Genomic DNA, 24,313 nt, shown 5'->3' on the forward strand with positions numbered 1-24,313 from the left:
ATTTCAAATGTGACAGAAATTATATTTAAACCTAGATCTCTTGATTCTAAACTCAGAGCTCTTAGAAGACCAACTTAGAAGAAAATGTAGATTTTTAAAAAAAAAGAGTACATATAAAGGAGCTAGTAGGGAGGGAAAGGTTGAAAATATTGTTTAAAGTTAAGCACAAATGTGCTTCTGAAAGGCGAATATAAGCTAGATTTTCATAAAGGATTTTAAAGCCTTAAAAATCTATTTGAAGAAGCATATTAATTAATCATATTGTAATTAAAATTTTATATAGCCTGTTCTTTATTAGATTTATCAGCAGAGGAAAATATTTTTATGATGCCGATTTTTATTTTAACTTGCTGTCAAGCAATAATAATCTGTGATAATCTGCCAATAAATATTAAGTATCTGTTAAATTTCTACTATGGACCTAGAACTGTAAAAATAATAACAAATTACATAGATGGAATTTTTCTCAATTAACAAAAATATTTTTTTCTATCTACCTTTTCATGCCAGCAAAAAAAGAAGTTGGGGGGGGGGGGCAGGAGGGGTGAGGAAGAGAACTGGGGGGAAAAACCCCTTATAATGAATACTCATAGACAAGCAAAAAAATTTTCTAATTTGTCATGCCCAACTACTTGCACCCTTAGTCTTGTACCTTTCTATTGGGGGTAGACGGCATTCTTCATCACTGGTCCTTTAGAATCATGGTTTCTCATTGGTAACTCACCTTAAAAAGCTTTGGCTTTGCTCAAAGCAATCCTTGAAAGGTTAAATAAGAAAAGTACCTAATTTTAGAAGGAAGAAAAATGATACATAGAGAGATCTAGTGACTTGTCCATGGTCATAAAATTAAGTGAAAGAATTTATGCTTAAACTTTAGCCTCCTATCTCTAAACTCAGAAGCTTAGAAAAAAATGTGAATCTTTTCAAAAAGAGCAAATAAACAGTAGAGAGGGAAAGGTTGAAAATATTGTTAAAGTTAAGTTTATCAATTTGCAGCTTATAGTAACTTTTTAAGATTTTAAACAATTTTAATCATTTGTCAATAATTTAGGGTTTCAGAAAACCAGCATCAATATTAAGACAAAATCCAACATGTACTTTAGTCAGTGTATTCTCTCTCTCAATCCCAAAAAGGATGATTAGGAATTCTTTAAAGAGATTAAACTTGAACTCTCCCCATACCACCTCCTTAAATGAGAGTTTTCTTACTCCAAATCTAATATTCTTTCCAATATGCTATGTTGCCCCTCAAAAGGATCAAAAAGTCATCTGCATTAAAATTATTAAAGAACTAATGGAAAGAGCAGTGAGGTGGTTCAGTGGATAGAGCCAGGCCTAGAGACAGGAGGTACTGGGTTTAAATTTGGTCTTAAGACATTTCCTAGCTGTGTGACTCTGGGCAGTCACTTAACCTCAAATTGCAGCCTTGGAAAACACCTACCTTAAGGAGTGAAAGGAAAATATGAAACTAGTAAAGGAGAGAGCCTCTAGGTGCAAGGTTAATTTAACAAAAGAGCAGGGTTATGGAAGTTACAGTGAAATAAGGGCAGGAAGAGTCTGAATGGGGGAAAAAAAGATTTTATGTAGAGAAATACATATAGAGAAGATTGAAAAGATATTCCTGCAACATTGAGAGACTAAGGGAAAAGACATCAGCACTTAATCCATCAGTTTTATAGCAGAAACAGATAAAATGATTGCAGGATGGACAACCATTGTTAGATGGCAATTTGGCAGTCACTCACAAGTTCTTATGAAACTACTGAAACCAAATAAACTACCAGTGCTACATTTCCCTTCTCCTTCCTCAGGCTAAATAGGAAAAGGTTGTCCCCCAAATTCCAAAGTGAACTGCTCTAAAGAGGTAGGAACTCCTCTTATGCAAATATTGAAACTAAATAAACTACTTGTGCTATACTTCTCTCCCTCCTTCCTCAGGCTAGATAGGAAAAGAAGGTTGAAAATCTTAAACTAAAACTTTTGGGGAGCAGATGTGTTTCTGGCTTCTAGGAAGAGAATTTATCATTTGTTTCACTATTAAAAAAAATACCTACCAAAGCAAGTTCCAATTACTTAGATATGTGACCTAAATATAAAAAGTCAATTCATGCAAAAAAATTGAGATTTTAGGATTATAGGATCATAGGGCTATAGACTTAGAGCTAGAAGGGAGTCAAAAGTAATGTAGTAGAATCCTTACCTTCTCTTAGGAAACTAAAGCTCAAGGAAATGAAATAGCATTTCCTTGTTGAAAAAATCCAATGTCATTTAAGTAGTAAACGGCAGAATTTGAACCCAGGTCCTTCCTTGACTCTATTTCACTATGCTGCTTCCCACTATCTTGAACTTTTCCTCTCCTCCTCTCCTCCTCACCTATTTACCCAATCAGTTAACAAATCCTATTACACCATCATTTCATTTCTCTCATCCAAATCTTCCTCTTGATTCTACCTGCCATCATTCCAGTTCAATCATTACTACCTACCCAGGACTATTTCAGTAACCTATTAACTTAGCTTTTCACTATTAGTTTTTTCCTCATTCTAATCCATTCTCTGTACCACAGCCAAAACAGTATTTCTTATGTACAAATTTTATCATGTCATTCTTGTTTTAAAACTCTCCAGTGGCTACCTATTGCCTTTTGAAGAAAATTCAAACTCCTTTATCTGGCAATAGAGGACCCCCCAAATCTGGCATTAGATTTTCCAAACTACCTCTTTTTCCTCAAATGTCTCCTCCTTAACCTAACGAATTCCAATCTACTCTTTATTATCCAGATCCTCTTAGTAAAATCACTCCTTTGGTAATGGTCTTTATATGAAAACCAAAAAGGCCATTACCAAAAGAATGATTTTTACTAAGGGGAAATACATATATATATATATATATATATATATATATATGCTAACATATTCATTATAATCCTTATTATAGTAGCAAAGAACTATAAATAGGTGACCATCTATTGGGGGGGAAGGCTGAACAAACTGTGGCATATGAAACAGAATACTATTATAACATAAGAAATAATAACTGATAATTTCAGAGAAACTGAATTAGTACAGAATGGAGAAAAATATACACCATGACGATAATAATATAAACAAAAAGAACAATATAATGAAAACACATACTATGTGATTACAAAAATCAGTCTGACTCTGGAAAAGAGTTGAGAAAAATGTATTACCTCATTCTACCCCCCTCCCCCATCCTCTTTCACAGAATAGGTGAAGGAATATAAGTATGCAAGGCTTGTTTTTCCCCCAAAATAACAAAGCGTTTTTACCAAATTAGAAAAAACTATAACAAAGTTGATTTGGAAGAACAAAAGATCAAGAATATCAAGGGGAAAATGAAAAAAAATGTCAAGGAAGGTGGCCTAGAAGTACCAGATCTCAAACTATACTATAAAGCAGTGGTCATCAAACCAATATGGTACTGTCTAAGAGACAGAAAGGAGGATTAGTAGAATAGACTTGGGGTAAATGACCTCAGCAAGACAGTCTATGATACAAACTCAAAGATCCCAGCTTTTCAGACAAAAATTCACTCTTTGACCAAAACTGCTGGGAAAATTAAAATTGTAAGACAGTATGGGAGAGATTAGGTTTAGATCAACACTTCACACCCTACACCAAGATAAACTCAGAATGGGTGAATGACTTGAATAGAAAGAAGGAAATTTTTAAGTAAATTAGTTGAATACAGAATAGTATACTTGTCAGATCTTTTGGAAAGGAAAGATTTTAAGACCAAGTAAGAATTAGAAAAATTACAAAATGTAAAATTAATAATTTTGATTACATTAAATAAAAAATGTTTTGTACAAACAAAACCAATGCAAAGAAAATTAGAAGGGAAGCAACAAAATGGAAAAAATCTTTATAACAAAAAACTCTGACAAAGGTCTAATTACTCAAATATATAAGGAGCTAAATCAATTGTACAAAAATATCAAGCCATTCCCCATCTGATAAATGGACAAGGGAAATGAATAGGCACTTTTCAGATAAAGAAATAAAAACTATCAATAAGCACATGAAAAAGTGTTCTAAATCTCTTAATTAGAGAAATGCAGACCAAAACAACTCTGAGGTACCACCTCACATCAAGCAGATTAGCTAACATGACAGCAAAGAAAAGTAATAAATGTTGGAGGGGATGTGGCAAAATTGGGACACTCATGTAATGCTGGTGGAGTTGTGAATTGATCCAACCATTCTGGAAGGCAATTTGGAACTATAGGCAAAGGGTGTTAAAAGACTGTCTGCCCTTTAATACAGCCATACCAATGCTGGGTTACCCCAAAGAGACCATAAGGAAAAAGACTTGTTCAAAAATATTTATAGTCATGCTCTTTGTGGTGGCAAGATATTGGAAAATGAGGGGGTACCCTCCAATTGGGGAATGGCTGAACAAATTGTGGTATATGTTGGTGATGGAATACTATTGTGCTTAAAGGAATAATGAACTGGAGGAATTCCATGTGAACTGGAACAACCTCCAGGTATTGATGCAGAGTGAAAGGAGCAGAACCAGGAGAACATTATACACAGAGACTATACTATATATATATATATATATATACACACACACACACTATACTATACCCTGTGGTACAATCGAATGTAATATACTTTTCTACTAGCAGCAATGCAATGATCCAGGAGAATTCTGAGAGACTTAAGAGAAAGAACCGTGGGAGTAGAAACACAGAAGAAAAACAACTGCCTGATCACATAGGGGATATGATTGGGGATGTAGACTCTAAACGATCACCTGGGTGCAATTATCAATAATAGGGAAATAGGTTTTGATCAACGATACATGTAAAACCCAGTGGAATTGTGTGTCAGCTATGGAGGGTAGGGGATGGAGCAAGAAAGAACATGAATCATGTAACCATCAAAAAATACTCTAATTAAATTTTTTCAATTAAAAAAATAACAAAATAACAAAGTGCTCGATGAGAACACTATTTTATACTTTAAGTATTTTGTACCACAGTTATCTGTTTTTATATCCTTCCCCTCCTACCATGCTGTTGAGGTTCCACGAGGACAGAAACATGTTACTGTTCAATTATGTTCAACTCATCATGATCCCACATGGGTTCTTCTTGGTTTGCTATTTCCTTCTCCAATGAATTAAAGCAAAAAAAAAGGTGAAGTGACTTGTCCAGAGTTCACAGCTAGTAAGTGGCTAGGGAAATCAGGTCTTCCTGACTCCAGGCACAGTATTATATCTTCTAAGTCAACTAGCCACTTTTAATTTGGAAAATATTATCCTATAATTCATTGTTGAAGATTATATTTATGACTTCTTATACATAGAATATTAAAAAAAAAAAACGAATCTAGTCTTCAAAATAACATCACTTAGGGATGGTTTGCTGTATAGATGGCAACAATAGACATTAGCTTCTTAGGCTTAATGACCACCATTTACTGAGGTTTTGTAGTGTTCTTGCTATTGTCTATGTACCAGCTGCCTTAAGAAAAGCCGACTGGGGAACTGCTGGTCCAGCTCTGGGAGGGGGGAGAAAGGAAGGGAGGGGCAAGAACATGACTCATGTTAACATAGAAAAAGATTCTAAATTAATTAATCAATAAAAAAAATTAAAACGACAACAAAAGAAAAGCCTACTAGTTTAAGGCCTTCCAGGCAATATCTGTTTGGTTAATCAAAACATCTTGAGTTTTTTCCTTTAAAAAAAAAGCCCAACTCTATCAATAACAATGATGCACAAAATGACTACTCAGGTGGTTGACTAAACTTTCATACTAATCACAAAGCCCTTTTAAGGTTCTCTGTGAGTTAGTACTTGATTTGTCTTTCATTCCCTTTCTAGCTTAGGTTACAGTCAGGCTTTCCCCCATTTTCCCAATAAGTTTCTTTGAGGCTGGGGAGGAACACAAAGCTTTCCATTTTCCTGAGCAGCTTTCAGAAAGCATAGAAAGAATGGAGAAGGTACAAACTGGTTCCATTTGTTGATATTCATGGGGCCTCAACAAGGGTCCCTGACCTCCATAAATAGAGAACTGCATTAAGTCCAAGTATTCCACTTAAGTACATATTTAGAAACTAATTGGAAAACATCCCAATAAGGATGAATTGGTTGGCAGAAGGCCTAGAAAAGATGAAATATGGGTATCAATGGAAGCCACTGTTGATATTTAGCCAGGGATATGAGTTCGATCTAAATTTTATGCTTCCATTATTATTTCATTTATGCACATGGAAAACAAACATTCATTCTGTACACTTATCAAACGTTTATTAAGTACCTATTACATGAAAGGCACAGGCATTAAGAAAACAAAGACAGATACAACTGAGAACTTATGTCAAGTAACTTACAACCAAGAAAAGTCGTAGAATGGGAAAAGTACTAGATTTAGATCCAGGAGACCTGAGTTTGAATTCAGACTCATATTTTAAAAAGTATTGTCAATCACCAAGACAGCGTAATATACTATTCATAAAGTCTTTTAAATTTATTAATTAAATACCTACAATAACTTCTGTCCCCAAAAGTTCCAAATTAAAATTTACATTACATCACATAAGTATAATGTAAAATGTGATTTTATCTATAATTATTAAAACTCAAAATATAAAATTAGAAAATTCTAATTATAAAATATTTACAAATATTTTACATGGAATTTTCTGTAAGAATTAAATGTAATCCAACAAGACCTCACATACTTATTATAATCTGCAACACAATGTGTTAAATTTCTTTATTTTGTTGAATACATATAAACATTTTAATGAAATAAATTACAACTTGGAAGGCACCTAACATAAAAATCACATATAAACTTAATTTTAATATTGGACTTTAAATGTGAACATGATATTTGGTTCAATACCACACAAATACAGTCTTAAAATACGGACCAAGTCAAGTTTTATCCTGTATTTTGATTTTAAAAAGCAAAAATGCTCACTCATACAAGTATGTGGTAGAAAATGGGAGAATTTTACAAGCTAATTTTTTGTTGAGAGATGGAAATTTATTTTTCATTTCTAACTACCTAACCCATTGGTGAAAATAGCTAGTTTTGATATGATATGAAATATTTATTTCTCTACTGGTTAATGACAAACATAGAACAAATTCAACTGCATATAGTGCTCTGTTTCTAAACAATGTTTTTATGCCAAGTAGCCTTTGGACAGAATCTCCTTGGCTGTGATTTTCCTTTCTTCTACCACAGGCATACTGCTTTACTTTTATAGAAACTACTGAATGACACACCAGTGTTGCCAAACAATTCAATTGAAAATTGGTCAGATAGAAGAATAGGAACATTAACAGAGGATATGTTCACACTCAAAAAATTGCTTTAATACTGTAACTAGTAGAAATATAAGTTTTGTTTCCACAGAATGTTTGTGATGGTTTCAGGATGGCTTATAATGTGCATGCCTAGCAATCATGGTTTTCAAACAACCCGACATTTGCTCTATAAGCATACAAACATCTGTAACATCTTGATCACATGATTGCAGAGCTGATGGTATGATTACAAGGTAAGAAAGGGGAATGAAGGAGATACTCTGTTGAAGTGTACAGAAAACAAACAAGGTATGCACATGTGTCTGACAAGTGGAAATTGATCTGTCCTCAGATATAGAGCTCTTTTGGTAAATGGCATGAACAAGCTCTTTTGTCAAAAGTAGTCAGTCGGATGTGATTTAAGTATGAAAATCAAAATCACAGCACATATAGCCATTACCATTTTGAATCATGCAAAAACCAATCTATTATGCTTCAAAAGTGTACATAATTGTTGTCACAACAGAAAAATATATTTGAAATATTTTCAGGTAATTATTTACTACTTAAGCACCATTCAAGAATTTTTGGTGTGAACTTCTTGCACCATCATCTATTAAACCACAATCCATGGTAACCACCAACTCAGGTAGTTGTAAGGAAGGTGCTTTGTAAATGTTAAAGTATTATAGAAATATGAATTATTATCACCACAGACTAGTATTAACATTGACTTTAATTACCCAGTACAGTCCATTATGTACAATATGTGAAAACTAAAAATCAACAAAGAAATTATAGTCTGTTAATTTTGTTATGCTTAATTTCCTGGGGCCTAAATTGGAATCCATTTTCCAATTTTTCTCAATGTACAGAGAGTTTGACTGCTAGACTATATGGAGATAATTAAACACTCAGTTTTACTCTCACTACAATAGAAATTGAGCCTGGGCCTCTCATTTCATTAGTATGCGGAACTCCTAATGGCAGAACTTGAATCCAGGACCAGAGCCCATATCTAACTGATCTGAGTAAATGATTCCCTTTAGTAATATTATGTAAACATTCATTCAAATTTGCCCTAAGTACATTCTTAGGCTCAGTATTTAGTAAAAGGAGACTTCCTTTTTGATCTCAGCAACCTTGCATACATTAGTTTTACTTTCTAATTAAGTGTAAAAGCCAGTACTATTCTTATTTTTTATATAACTACTTTAGGCTTGTACAGACAATATTTTATACTTTTTTTAAAAATCCTTTTAAAAACATGAAATTTTTGATGCCAAGTTTCTAAATAATTATATATTTCACTCACTACATTAATCTATGATTTACATGATTCAGATTCCTTCAACTGAAAGCAAAATTAGTTTAGCATGATGAATCATAACTCCAAACCTAGTTTTCTCTATTAACAGGTCATAACTTAAAAAAAAAGAGAGAATATCTTAAAAAGTAACACAGGTTAGTATTCATATGTTCTACTTAGGAGTGTTCTTTTGAATTAATGCAAAGAATGATTAACTCGTATTTTTGAAACATAAAGGAAGAACATAAAAAGTTAAAGGTAGTAAAAAAAGGAACTGAAAGATGTTTTGTTGTTAAAAAAAAGAGAATAGATAAAAATAAGGAAAAAAGGGAAGAATTAAATAGATCTTTAATTATACACAAAGAGAAACTCAGTTTCACTATTTACAATTAGGAATGTTTAAATTTTCTTATGTATACCATTTTTCCTACTTGAGAAAGATTGTCTTTTTCCAGGGATAACCATGGCAAAATACTTAGGGAATTTAATTTGCTGAATCAACAGAGCCTTTATGTTATGGAGCTTGAATCAAGGCTGAAGTGTGAGAGATGCCTTATTCATAGAACATTCCATTAGCTATGCATGAATAGCAAAATCAAACAAAGCTCCTTATTTATTATTACTGGAAGATTCTCTCACTATTATAAAAGATCAAAAACTACAATATTAACAATAGGCCTCAGATGGTACAAGCCTCTTGGGGGAGAGAGGAAAAAAAATAAGGTATCCATTTTTAATGAAACAAATTAGATTTAAGTTGAATACTTTAAGACACAACAATAAATTTTGTTCACACGTCTCTAAAAAGTATAAAAACAGAATAGCCAGTTTTCCCAAAATATAACACTTTTCCTATGCAGCCTTTAAGAAACTTCTGATATTTTATTATATTATTTATGCCTATAAGAGAAAGACAAATCACCCTCAAATAGACCAATTTTAAAAGTTGCCATTTTTATCAAGTATGACTTGGAAATATATAGAAAAAAATAGTTAATTAAATTACTTTGTAAATTTTACAAGGAAAACTAACTCGAGAAATACACCTGTAATGGTTGGTATATGTGCTGGGTGTCTGGGAAAATAATACGTAGTCTTTTGACCTATATCAGTGATGTTGAACTCAAATAGGAACAGGGGCAACTAAAACTTTATAAGATCCTTTTAGGTCACATATTAGTTTTTAAATGTAATATTATCTATGTTTTATGACATTTTTATTTATCAAATGTTTCCAAAATTTATTTTAATCTTTTTGGGGCTAAACTTGGGAGTGTCATACCTGGCATACAACCACATGTTTGACATGTCTGGTCTACACAGTAATAGATGCACACTGGCTTTCAACTAGAAAAATATGCTTGCCATAATTTTTTTTTCAAAGAAACAAATAAAAGCATAGAACAGAATATTCCTAGTGTATATATTGAAGTACTGTGTTTTTGGAAACTAACAGACTCTAATATTCCAATCTTTGATGTGTTACATAAATTAGAAATGGTACTAAAGAAAACAGAATAATGGCTAGTCTAGAAAAAGTATCCATGGAGGAGGTGTTACTGGCAACATGATTTTGAGAGCTTTGAGAAATGGATACTCGAGATACCTTAAAAAGGCCAGAATGCCAAAGGTTTGGAAAAAAACTTGGACCTATATATTAGCAAAAAAAAAAAAAAATTAAGTGATCACCAGGTGAAAAAGGATAGAAGAAGATAAAGATGCCCAGGACAAGTCTTGTGAGAGATCCAATGTTAGCAGTTATAACTTGTGTAAAGATCCAGCAAAAGATCTGGAGAAGTCAAATTGATTGGAAGAGAACCAGGAGGGAGTAGTGTCCTGAAAACCTGAAGAGAAGAAAACATCAAGAAGGGAGTAATCCAGAGAGTCAAAGACTACAGAGAAGTAAAGAGTGAGGACTGAGAAAAAGGCCAATGGATTTAGTAATGGAGAGCAGTTTTGATTGTGATGTGGTTAAAAAAAAAAAGACTGTAAATAAGAAGAAAAAGAGGAGGCATATGTTATCAATGACCTTAAGAAGCTCAGTCACAAAAAGCAGAAGAGAAATGGGAAAAGATTTAATGGGGATGGATAAATCAAATGAAGTTTTTTTTGAAAATGAGTGAGACACAGAGTTATTGTGGACATATTTGTGGGAAGAAGGAAAACAGCCTGCAAACAGATATTTGAAAATAAGACGGGGGTAGGGGGTGGGGAGGGGGGGCGCAACTAGGTGACTTGGATAGAGAGCCAAGAGTGAGATGCAGTTCCTGAGTTCAAATCTGACCTCAAAGGCCAAGTCACAACCCCAATTGCCTAGCCCTTACATCTCTTTTGCCCTGGAACTAATACTTAATATGAATTTTACAAATAGAAGGTCAGAGTTGTTTTGTTTTGTCTTTTTAAAGGAGGAAATAAGTGGCAGAATGGGAATAATGTTAAGAGGGTTAAATCTGCTGGAGAATATGCAGAGGAATGAGATCACCTATGCATAGAGTGGTTATGGCAAGAAAGACCACCTCTTTGTGTGAGACAGGGGTGAAACAGGAGAAAGTGGCAGAAAGCATTTGTGGGATATTAGATGGAAAAGATGGAAGTTCACAGAAAATAGTTTCAATTTTTTCAATAAAATATGAGCCAAGGTCTTAATTTAAGACAGGAAAAGGAGCAATGGGAAGTTTCAGGAGGGATGAAAAGGTTTAGAAAAGTCACTGTGGTAAGGGGAATAGTGTAAAAGGATTGCTTAGCAGTAGTGAGGATCCAGTTGAGGTCATATCATTTAAATTTATAGTGGATCCAGGTAGGACAGCTGCTTGATTTTCTTCGTCTGCATTCATCAACCCATATATGGGGGGTTGGGGGGAGTGTGAATGGTAGGAGTGATCCAAGGCTAAAGGTTTTGCAGAGCAAATTTGGCAATACAATAAGACAGGAAGAAGAGAGAGAGAATGATAGGATGTGATAGTATATCCAATGTATGGGGACATGGCACAGACAAAGATCTAGCAAAGGTTATTGAGAAAAAAAAGTTAAAACAGGAGGAAGAAAACCAAAATAAAACTCAAAAAAACTTAGAAGAGAATATCCAAGAAAAGAACCATCAAATGCTGCAGGCAAAAAAGATGAGAATTGAGAAAAGGCCACTGGATTCGGTAATTAAGAAATCATTTGTTAATTTGGAGAGAGCATTTTCAAGCAAATGAGACTGACTGGAAACTAGATTGCAGAGGGCTTAGAACTCAGTCAGAAGAGAGGAAATGGGGGAACGTTCAACTTATTCAAGTTTAGCTGAGGAGAGGGGAAATACAGAATAAAAGGCAGTGGACATAAGATCAGTGACAGTTTTCTAAAGATGAAAGAAACAAGTGTGTATTTGTTTTGAAAGATGTAAAAAAAGAGCCAGTAGTCAGGAAGAGATGGGGGGGGGAAATCTGCTGGAGAGGCTACTTGAAGTGATGGAATCAAGGGTATGCTGTAGAGGGCTAGTACTTGGCAAAGAGAAGAACCACGTCTGCCTCAGAAACTACAGTGAAGGCAATAATGGGAGTTTTTGAGAGTTATCAGGATAACAGAAAAGATGTAACTCATGAAATGGCCTCAGTTTGGTCTCTCTCCTCTCCAATGCATCTTCCATAGAGTTGCAATATTGAATTTCCCAAAGCAGACAGACCACATCACTCCCCGGCTCAAGAAATTTCAGTTATCTTCTAATTGTCTCTAGGATAAAACACAAATGCCACTTTGGGGGCATTTAAAGCCTTTATAATCTAATGCCAGTCCATTTTAACAAGCTTTATATACTCAATATTCCAACTAAATTCATCTATTTGCTTTTCCTCTTACATAACACTTCATTTCCTGCCTCTGTATGTAAGCTGTCCACCACTAGAATGCTCTCCTTCGGGATCTGTTTCTTGGGAACCTGGGAATCCTTGAAGGTTCAGCTCAAGTGCCACCTTCTGCAAGCAAACATGCCTGATTCTTCCCCCCAGTTGTTCTCTCTCCAAATAGTTTGTACTGTTTTGCACATACCTTATATTTATCGATGAGCATGTTGAACATGAACCTTCCCTCATAAAATGGACTCTCACTCCTCTATATGTGTTTTCTTCCCCATTTAAAGCTTAAGGTCTCAGAGATAGGGGCTAGCTTTCTGTCTTTGTATTCCTAGTTCACAGAACACTGCTTGGAACATAATAATGGTTTAACAGATGATTTTTCCCCACATTCCTTTGTTCATTAATTCCTTCAAGGAAGTTTTCCTATTCTCAGAAGGGTTATTTAAAAATCTCTTTACATCATTAATCATGGTTAGTAAAAACAAATTCAAAACACTATATATATAGATATAGATATGAAAAGATTCATTTTCTCTCCAAACTTTAGAAAATATATATATACAGTAAACATCTCTTTTTATCTGGAAAACAGCCAATAACCTGAAAACAAGCACACAAAAAAAACCTCTCAGCAGCCAAAACAAAGGCCCCATATGTAGTAAAGCTTGTCCCTTTACTCATGATAACCCCATAGTTCCTCACTTTGAACTTAGTTTATATACAGTTCAAAAAATTATGTGTGTTCTTGTTTCCAGGGGATAGAGGTTAGACCTGTGATTTCACTGGTATAGGGAACTCCTATGTGATGAAATTCCCTCTATCAATGCAGGCTGGCACTTTCTCAGCCACTAATAGGCTTAGAATTTGCCTAAGGCATTGGAAAGTGAAGTGACTTGCCCAGGATCACACAGTCAGTATGTGTCAGAGGCAGGACTTGAACCTAGGTCTTTCTGGCTTGGAGGAAAGTTCTCTATCCATCACGTCATGCTGGTTTCCAAGCCCCAAAGAAATCAGAAGGGAAGAAAGAGGCTGCAAACACACTGACATCAGCAAGAAGTCAAAGCTGGGGAAGACAGAAAAATTACGAAAAACAGACATGAGAACCTAGACAAGTACAGTAGTCTGTATTCATTTCATGTAGACCAAACAGTTCTTTAATATGTCTCTACTGGCTTAGAATGTTTTACTGGATTATAGCATAATATGATAATTTTTTATAATAGTCATCAGGAAAAAGTTAAGTTACATTCAGTTATCTTAATTCTCTAAGGAGCTGTGATTTCTTTGATGTGGGTGCTTTCCCCACCAATCTGGATTCTCCAACTTTGTGAATGGTCTCTGAGAATTGCCATGGTCCTGGCAACTAACCTGGTGGTGAAATCTCTGAACTCATCAGGCTGGTACTTGGAAAACATAGCTGCTTACACAGGTCTCATACCTGAAGTTTTTTTAGTCTGATAGGGCAGAATGCTCTGTTCACATAAACTGGAGAATTTTGAGTCATTTCCATACTACAATGAAGCATCAAGGCAGGACTGTAGTACAAATATATGTTTAATCATTTCCTTTTTTTCTTAAGACAAGAAAATAGGTGTTATATTCTGGAGTAATATCCATCAAAAATGGTTAAATAAAAAGTTTAGGATAACACAACTATTCAGAAAACTTTGCAATCTAGATCAATTTATTTCCAAAGACTGATTATATCCTCATTTTTGCTATGCTAATAAGTAAATCTAAGCTACTAATAACATAATTATACTCCAAAAGACTTTTTAATCTTAACATTTTATTACCATTTAAAATTTTGTAATTAGTTTCATTAAGTTGAAAATAGTAAGTGCTTAAAGCTATTTCTTCATTCATAACTTAGCAATTTGGACGTGGTATTTAATGTAAGCCAAAGAAGGATGTATTTAAAGACTGTGATAAAAGAATTTTTGCTAATAATTTCATAATACCACTGTTGAACAGGAGTAGACTGTAGATTAGAATTTGGTATTAGTGAACACAGTAGGTAGCCTTTGTTGTTTCTGTGTTTAAAATGTTTTCAAGATCTGAGTGCTTGAATTTTTATAACTATTTTAAGAGGAAAAGTTTTATGGTAAATATTTCTGCATCTGTTCTGTAGCTGTTACACTATTAATTTATAAGTGAAATAAAGAAAATTATGCTAAGCATAAACTGAATTTGACTCATGCATATCATTACTTGACTGGATTTGTTATCTTATCAATATAAGTACTCCTTTCAGTAATGTAAATCACAACTCACATGCTCTTTTATCTTAAGCAACTCATTCTTTCCTTCAGTAGATCCTTCATAGATGGTCATATCAGAAGACTTCCACTAGATTTCTTGAAATTCTGGGAATGTCAAAATGGTACACTGGCTCTCTTTTGTTATTTTATCACATGACTGGCTTACCTCATCTTGTTATATTTCTCTGATGACATTTTTTACATTGCAGACTCCTCATGGTAACCACACATCTCACTACTTTAATTCTTTGGAGCCAATGGTACGGTGTGACTTTTAGTCAGCCATATAGCATCGCCACGAGAATATTTTTGTTTAAAAAAAAAAAGTACTTAAAAAAAAAGAAGCTTGAAGATCATTAAAAGCAATTCACAATTTTCTAAAATCTACAGACTCTTCTCCTACTGTTCAATTCTAGGTCCAACAAATGCCCAGTATATTTACTAATAGATCTACTTTATAGAGAGCCCATCTAACTGCATACAACACTCTAAACAACAGATAGTCTTCCTCCTCTTGACTGTTTTCCTTTGAAGATTGAATTCTTAAATGATTAAGGATCCAGACAGCTAAGTGCCATAGTCACATTAGAGTACTAATCAGGGAGACCTGAGTCAAATCCTTCTTCAGACACTTATTAGATACATGGTTCTGGGCATGTCACTTAATTCCTAAGCCATAATTTCCTTATATATAAAATGGTAAAGAGAAAGGAACTTATAACTAAGGTTTAGTTAGCTAGAGAGCAAAGTACCACTAGGAAATAAAGTCAGTGTATCTCTTGCTGCAATTCAATTCTGAATATTATAATAATTGTAGGGGGGCAGCTAGGTGGCTCAATGGATTGAAAACCAGGCCCAGGGATGGGAGGTCCTAGATTAAAATCTGACCTCAGACACTTCCCAGTTGTGTGATTCTGGGCAGGTCACTTGACCCCCACTGCCTAGCCCTTACCACTCTTCTGCCTTGGAGCCAATACACAGTATTGATTCCAAGACAGAAGGTAAGGGTTTTAAAAATAAATAAATTGTATGAGACATTTTTCCTTGTGGATGCTAATTATAAATAGAAAACAAAATCATTAAAATTAAGACATCTTAATATTCTAAAGTTCAATGTTGTCAAAAATGTCTTGGCCATTATATTGCTAAAAGTAATCAAAGCAACCATAACATCTGGGTCCCTAACAAAATAAAAATTGCTTTAAAAAAAAGCTTACCAAACCCACATTTGCAATTAATAAATAGACCTTTCTATTTAAAAAATGTTCTATAATCATGGTATTGATAATAATAACCTTGCCTAGGAAAATTGTAAAGGACTTATATACAAAAAGGTAAACTGAAAAAATGTAAACATATTAGCTTATGTTTAATTGACATTTATGGTAACATTTTCCCTCTGTCACAAATTCTGTACATTCTTTGAGGTAAATGCCACCCCCCCCCACACCAAATAATGACCTAATATTTTCTTCCCCTTTTGAAAAGGCAGTTTCTCTCCCCAAAGACATTTCTCGAAATAGAACTTGGTAAATCCTGTCATGGAAAACAACAGATTAAATGAAAAGAAAAAAGCCAATTGTCATAAACTTGTGCTTATGGTTTCCCAGGGCTGCACAATCAGTCTTAAGGAGACACTGTGGAATTGTAGGTAAATAAACCCAAATCAAAAAAGTTGAAAGGAAAGGGAAACCTAAGATAAATACTACCTTTTAATGACTGAATCATTAAAGAATCTACCTCATAAAATTCTTTACCTTCAAGGCAGAGCTCAAATACCATCTTAACTTTGCATAAAGCCTTTCCTAATCCCCTCTTCAATTGCTAGTGCCACCTTCCAAATTAATTTTTATTTAATTATTTTGAATTTGTCTTTATATGTTTTGTCTATATTTTTAAATACCCTTATGACTCTTCCATTAGAATGTAAGTTCCTTGAAAATAGGAATTGTTTCATTTATGGTATTTGCATTCCCAGGACCCACACAGTTCCTGGCACACAGCATACTTATTGATGGATAATAATGATAATAGTTATGATAATTGATTAAGGTTGATGATAATAGTTAACATTTATGCTTCGAGGTTTGCAGAGAATTTTACAAATATCTCATATTATCCTTAAAACAACCCTGGAAGATAGGTGATACTTTTTATAGATAAGGAAACTGAAGCAGACAGAAGTTAAGTGATTTGCCCAGGATTGCATAGCTGTTAAGTATTTGGGGCCACATTTGAATTCAGTTCTTCCTGACTCCAAATCCAGCATTCAATTCATTGTGCCATGTAGGGAAAGTGGCAAGCGCCTAGAATCAGAAATCAAAGGATTTTGTTTTGAATTTTAGTCTCTGACTCTCTGGACTTCTTTCTCTATCAAAACTCAACAGTCTTTTCACTCAAAGATTATTCACCCCTTGTAACCCTTTCCTCTAATTGGTCAGTTTCTCTGGAATCTCTTACTTTAAATAAAGTGCTCAGGTCAGCCATGTTGACTCCTTTATTCCTCTATGGGCACACAGTTCCTGACCCTCTTGACTTCTTTCTCCACCATGCCCTATGCCAGCATCTTTTTCCCATTTCTTCTCAGCTTTCTATTATATATTGTCTTCTTCCATTAAAACATAATCTGGGGGCAGCTATGTGGTTCAGTGGATAGAGAGTCAGGCTTAGAGACAGGAGGTGCTAGGTTCAAATCTAGCTTCAGACATGTCCTAGCCGTGTGACCCTGGACAAGTCACTTAATCCCCATTGCCTAGCCCTTACCGCTCTTCTGCCTTGGAACCAATACACAGTATTGATTCTAAAATGGATGGTAAGGATTAAAAAAAAAAGTAATCTCCTTGAAGACAGAGACTATATTTTTGCATGTATTATATTAGATACCCATTGCCTGACAAGTGGTAAGTACTTAATAAGTGTTTATTCCTTTGACTTGGTGCAGTCATTTGTTTAGATCTATTTCCTCATTTGTAAAATAAGAAGTGTAAAATAATTTCCAATGCCTCCATGATCTGGCTGGCACAGTGTCTGTCATGTTATAATAATCTTAAAAAAAAAATACATTATCTACCCATCCTTACTTTCATCACTCCCCTTCATGTGTTCAATTGTACAGCAAAATTGGCCAGTTCTTTGGATGTGACATATCATCACCTGTCTCCAAGTCTTTGAATAGGAGGTTGCCTGTGCCTAAAATGTATATATTGTTCTCCCTTTTACCTCTTGGAATCCTTAATTTCTTTCAAAGCTTACCTCAATACTACACCTTACCTCAATACTACACCTACAATGACTTACTACATGAGTCCTTTCCTATTCCCACCCCAGGTGCTAGTGCCATGCCATCAAAATTACCTTATATTTACTGTGTATATATTTATGAATTCTTTTTATCTCTTGCTATGTAGAATGTATATTTCTTCAAGGTAGGAACACACATTTATTTGTTTTTGGAATGATTTACACAGTGTCTGGCACATAATAGGCCCTTAACAAATGTTTATGGATACAAAGAGTAGCTGATCTCCAGGTTTCTTTTACTGTAGTTCTAAATTTTATGACCATGTTTTTCCTTCCCTAACCTCAAGGACACACTAAAGCCTTGATTAAAATGGCCTTTTAGTTTAAAGAACTGCTAAGAAAAATGTCCTAGAGTAGGTTTGGATTACAATTAACTTTGCTTCTGATGCCTGTGTACTTCTGAGTCACTGTTCTTTTATAAAATGGGTTGGGATTTGCAATGATTAATGAGGTTGCCAAAGGTGGTAACTGATCATGGCTCAGATGCTCACCCCCTATATCATGTCCCTGCTTTAGAGAAGAAAAAATGAAAGGGATGACAGACAGGGAATCATGTAAATATAGTATTACCATTTTTAGGTACACTATAACTGCAGTTAACTAGACAATCATATGCTATATATAAGGAAAGTAAGTCAGCAGAATCATTTTGGAAAAGCATTTTAGAAAGCGATGCAATAAATAGTTTAAATTTATACCTCTTTATTCTCACAACAGTCCTGTGAGAGAAATATTATCAGTATAATAATAATTCTCTTTTTTGAAACCAATGGCAAAATGACTTGCCTGTAGTCACAAAGCTAATAAATTTAAAGATTAAAATTTGAATCCAAGTCTTTCATGATTCCAAATATTGTTCCTTCTGCTACACCAACCAGCTTACATAGAGCCCAGTGATAGTAATTTTTCTCTCAATCTCTCCTTTTTGCCTCCTTTCTATTTTGTTTTGAATGAATCTTCTCCCCTTCAATTACTATTCTTATATACAACACTTCTCTATAAAATTTTTTTCTGGTCATCCTTTTCCTTAAGACCTAAACCTTTTATTCTCATTCAACCTTATTGGCTTCTCCTTTTAACCTCACCACTCTCCAAAATTTGTTACAGTATCTTAAGATTATCTTAAAATAATAACTACTGAATATAAGAAAAGTTGCTGAACTAATGACAAACTTACTTCAAAACAAAACAAAACAAAGCACATGAGGAGTCAAGCCTCTGAGGCTGCAAGCTTGGGGACCTAGAGGATTGGTGGTGTTTTCAATAGTAATAGGGAAGTTCTGTTAAGGAGTTAAACATTAAAAACGTATATGACTTTTTTCATTGCAAATGATATTAAATATGATGCCCTACTATATGTTTTGGCTCTTCACCCTAAGAAGCAGGAGGCCTCCTATATTCACTGCATCTCCCTATTATGATAGTGACTGTCGGATTGTCTTCTTTTTCTGTTTGTGTCCTCAGCACCTAACAGAGTTCTTTGCACATAATAAGCATTTAATAAACATTTTATTTAAAAAAACCTCATTTTTAATTAAAAAACCTTTAGAGATCTAAGGGAGACTCACCAACCACCTCCAACCCTCTCCCACCTTCCCATGAGAGAAAAAATGCCACCTCCAAGCCCAAAGTAGCAGTACTCCTAAATTTCCTGAAAACTAAAAATAGCTCTGCTGCCGCTTCATCTGCCAGCAGATGGCTGGACTATTTTTAATTCAGGATTTTAGGGAGCAGGAATGGATTAAGCTGAGTTCAATGGCCAAGGTTCATCCTCTGGCTCAAGGCTGAACATAGGAAAATTGTAATGGAAGAGGGTACCACCAGAGGGCAACATGCATGCACTCAAAGCAGCTTTAGGTTTCAATAAGTTTACACAGTATTACAAATAGATTTCTAGAATCATATTTCAAAGAAAAAGTTTCCTGATGCTAAAGAATCAAACCAATAATATGGATTTTAATAACACTATAGGAACTTAGTTTCTTTAGCATTTTTATTTTCTTTTACAAGGAATCAAAGGTTTTTAACTTTCACGCATTAAAGACAGGCAAATAATTTTTTTAAAACAGGTAAACTGGTTTCCAGAACTGGATTTATGTGATTTCCCTAAGTTTTATCCTTTGGGAAATGTGTAGCTTTATTAATAATAGATATATTTTATCTTAGTAAGATGGCTATAGAAATCTAATTTATGGCTGTATATTCTGTACTAGTTTGTTGAATGAACTTTGAATTACCATTACTTTTCACTTAATCCTAACCTAAAGGCAAACAAAAATTCAGTAAAGCAGCTTCTCTACACATCCTAATTCTTCAAACTATTGAAACCTGTGATTTAATTTACAACAATATTTTTCTAAACAGAAAATTTAAGACCCAATATATTAATTCCGTCAAACTAACAACCAAAACTTCATAAGACAAAACCTCAAACAAATATCAAAATAATTATAATTTATTTTTTCCTCATTTTTTAATTTCATGGTTATTCCTACCAAATCCAGATACTAACTCAGTTTTTATACAATTCATATGCACACACCTAACATCCTTTAAAAAGTGCACCAATAAATGACAACTTCAAATGGAAGAGAAAAAAAAGTTAAATCTGTATCCTCATATCCAAAATATTTTAAGCTTTTCGCATGCCATAGAAAAAAAGTGAACGAGACAACAAATTAAAGTGGTATTCTCTGTTTATTTTAATTAGCAAAGTTAATTTTTACAACATTCTGGCAACTAGCAAAACGTTATCTGCCACTGGCTTATTTTAATCAGTATAAATCTTTTGGGAGCTTACTTTTTCCATTAACACTGGTTTTCAAAAGCTTATCATCCCATGTATATATTTATAACAAGTTCCCTTTTTCTTCTTATCAATTCTACCTAAATCTACTTCTAGTAGCACAAACCCCAAGTATTCCGCATTCATCTCTGTTAAAAACTACACATCAGTGTTACAAACATTTCCCATCTTTAATAGATTCCATCTCCATCTCTACCTCCCGGATTCTGTTGTTTTCCCTCTGAATAATTCCAGTCCTAGCATTCTTGATACAAGTATTGTTCAGATTTGCACCGGCTTTTGGGCTTCATTATGCTGGCTTTCTTTCCTTAACTACAAAGCACAATTCAGGCTTGAGAGCAGTGGCCACAAAATGCACATGTGGCTGGTGGGTGTCATTGTCTTTTTCATTTTCCCATTTTATTCCCACCTCTAGAGCTATTTTATCATCTGATGCCTTCCTCTGCTTCTTTCTCTTTCCTTCCTCCCCAACACACTCGACCATACAAACAGTTAAAGAAAAAACAACAACCACCTCCAGTCTACTTCCAGGTCAGCACCACCGGTGACAACGCTACTACATCTTCCCAGTAGTATTGCAGGCAGAGAAATGTTAGGACAACAGCAAAGAGGGCAACAACTTCAAATCACCTTCCCATACAAACGTCCCCAAAACAATCAATTAAAGTGCCAGGACAATAGAGAGTCCTTTTCACAACCCGAGCTTGACCTATCAGCTCCACCTCCATTACAAGGCTAATAAAACAGCGCTCATCTTCGGCTTCATCACAAAGGGTTCTATCCTGCCCTCAAGGCTTTCAGCACAGTCCAACCACACCAAAAAACAAACAAGCAAACAAAAAAACACACACCAAAAAAAAAAACAAACCCGCTCCCTAGGCAGCCTAGCCTAGCCTAGCCCATCCTTCACTCCCCAACAACCTCGGGTTCCGGGGCGGCATTTCCTTAATCCACTTGGGCTCCCCCTCCCCCTTTTGCCCCCCATTCAGTCGAGTTGTCAACTCCAATGAGAAAGCAGAAAGAAGGGGAAAGAGGGCTCAGCAGGCGGCCAGGGTGGCTGGGGGGGGGTACACACGTACACACCCACACCCTATTCAGGTGTGTCCCTTCCTCCCCCCAGTCTATTCCCCCCCTCACCTAAGGCCACCTCGCAGGCTTTGCGCAGCTGAGAGTGATGCGCCTTCTTCACTTCCTTATCGGCCAAAATCTTCTCCAGGGCCCGGGTCAGGAACATGTTCTTCGTCTTCTTCCCTTCATACATGGACGCGGAAAAAGGAAGCGGCGGCGGTAGCAGCAGCTCCGGACCCGTGGCCGGAGGAGGAAGAAGAGGAGGAAGAGAAGGGAGAAAGAACAGCAGCAGGAGGAGGGGGGCGGGGAAGGCGAAAAGGGCAGGAGCAGGAAGGGGCGGAGGGAGAAGGGGTAGAGTCGGGAGGTCGGGCCGGGGTGGGGTGCGGCGAGGGAAAAGAGTCGCCTCCTAGTCCCACTCCCGGGGCCTCGGGCGCCGCCGCTGTTACTGCCACGGCTTCCTCGTGGGAAGGAGGAAGCTGACAGCTAAGGCCAATGTGGGACGCTGAGGGGTTTGGGTCTGGGGGTGAGGGACGCCGGCTACTCAGAGGCCCAACCTTGGAGGGGTCTCCCTGGCTACAGTGGAGATCCGCGCCCGCTGCCGCCGCTGCCGCGGACCCGCCTCCATCACCACCAACCTATCTCGGCCGCCATGTTGGGAGGAAACGACGCGTCACGTAGCGGCTGAACGGAACGGCTGCAGAGGAGGAAGCGGCGGTGGCGGCGGCGCTGCCCAGCCCAACCCCGAGCAGCCGTGGTGGCAGCAGCAGCGGCAGAAGAAGGGAGCTGGAAGCTGGGAGCTAGAAGGGGGGTGGTGGGAATGGATAGGCGGGGGTGCGGGGGCAGGACCAGCCGCAGCGCTACGGTGGCCCAGCTGGAACTCCCCGGCCCTCCGAGCAGGCGTTCCAGGGCTGGGAGGTGTGTGGGGAGTGTAGGGAACCTGCTGGCTGTTCCCCTCTCCCTCCCCTGGCTGAGGGGTGCTGTCCCCGAGGCTCCTAGTGATTCACTTGCATAGATCCCATTCTCGGGTAAAAGAAACGCGTGGCCGCATCGCGGCCACTCTTCCTGGCAGTTTGTCTGGCCCCGCTGCAGTCTGGGCCACTCAACCCAGGGAGGGGGTCACCGCCCACTCGGGGATCCCTTCATCCTACCCCAACCTGCAGGTCTAACCACTTGAGCAGCTGGTGCGCGTCCTTAGGAAGGGCAAAATAAATCAAATTAACATGGATCTAGGGAGACTAGCCCTCCGCTCTCCTGGGCTTTTTAATCTGTGGAATGAAACGAATCCCTAGCAATCCATTCCCAGGGATTGTAGAGTCCCCTCCGAGTCCAGGCTGAAGTTCAGCGAATGCTTGGATCGCCGCTGCCAGAGGATAAGCCCCCTTAAAATGTAGTGATTCTGATCCCTTTAATAGAGGGGGAAATTGTTAGAGAAATTTTAAGGCAGTGTCAGAATCACGGTGGTTTGCAGGTATACAAGTTCTAAATTGAAACTGCACCTGGTGGAAGGAAATAATTTCCCTTACTGTCAGAAGTTAGTGGAAGCAATTCTAAGTAACTACAAACTAAAACCAGAAACCAAAATATTACAATGTTGCTTTCTGGGAAATGAGTTCTAAAAAATACCATAGGGAAAATGTATATAAACAACTTACATGGTAGTTTAGTGACAAGATTCTTCCTTGAAGTCCCACGATGCTGCTGGTCTATTATCCCAAGACTTCTTATTGTCAAGTAATTACTCCATTCCATTCCTTTTGTATTCCATTCCAGTACCTTAATTTGTCAACTGTGGATTGACTTCCTTCTTAAACCTCTTGCAATCACACAAACTCAAGATGACCCAGTATATCCCATAAGGAATTAGATCATTAAAGCCTGTGAAGTGACAGGCTATGGTGCAGTCCGAATATGAGGAGGGGATGAAAAAAGAGAGTTGAAGGTGACCTTGAATTAGATACTTGTAACGTTCTAGAAAACATTCGCCAAATGTAATCATAAAAACAAAAAATGTACATGCATAAACCCAAATGGAAAAGGAAATGGAATGGTTCTATGAAAGAAAAAAACAAAAGAAATAACTCGATGGGTAGTGATTTTTTTTTTTTTGCAATTAAAGTGGATAGATCTGAGTGAAGCAATTTTATGCATGTATTTGGTGAAAATGTTTCCCAAAGATGACATGATGTGCTCATTCAACTAAAGTAAATGTGGAAGCCTTCCAAAATGAATATTTAGATTATTTTCTTATTGTTATCAAATCCCACAAGTGAGTTTAAAAATAAATATTTGTCCCTAGATTCCCAAAGGCACCAAACCAACTCCCTCCAAAATTAGAAGTAACAACCTTATTTCTGATTTAATATCAAGTTAAATTCATTATCTTGAGATACAGTAATTAATATATACACCTTCAGATTTCTCATTCTTATCCTTACCTTA

General features: G+C 36.2%; 1 protein-coding gene across 4 annotated transcripts in view; it reads right to left on the reverse strand.

The window, feature by feature from the left end:
• The window catches only part of ARFGEF1 (ADP ribosylation factor guanine nucleotide exchange factor 1), a 155,059-nt gene extending 131,217 nt beyond the window's left edge, over positions 1 to 23,842 (reverse strand). For 2 of the 4 annotated variants that reach the window (XM_001368044.5, XM_007487013.3), the window contains exon 1: positions 21,944 to 22,941. In XM_001368044.5, coding sequence (XP_001368081.1) covers positions 21,944 to 22,067 — 124 coding nt within the window. In that variant the 5' untranslated portion in view covers positions 22,068 to 22,941. Of the gene's footprint in view, positions 1 to 21,943; positions 22,942 to 23,526 lie in introns of those variants that run through there. The other 2 variants (XM_056824009.1, XM_056824010.1) reach the window with 2 other exon arrangements.
• Between the last annotated feature and the right edge of the window lie 471 nt (positions 23,843 to 24,313).

Source organism: Monodelphis domestica, chromosome 3 (assembly GCF_027887165.1).
Source record: "Monodelphis domestica isolate mMonDom1 chromosome 3, mMonDom1.pri, whole genome shotgun sequence".
Classification (NCBI taxonomy): domain Eukaryota; kingdom Metazoa; phylum Chordata; class Mammalia; order Didelphimorphia; family Didelphidae; genus Monodelphis; species Monodelphis domestica.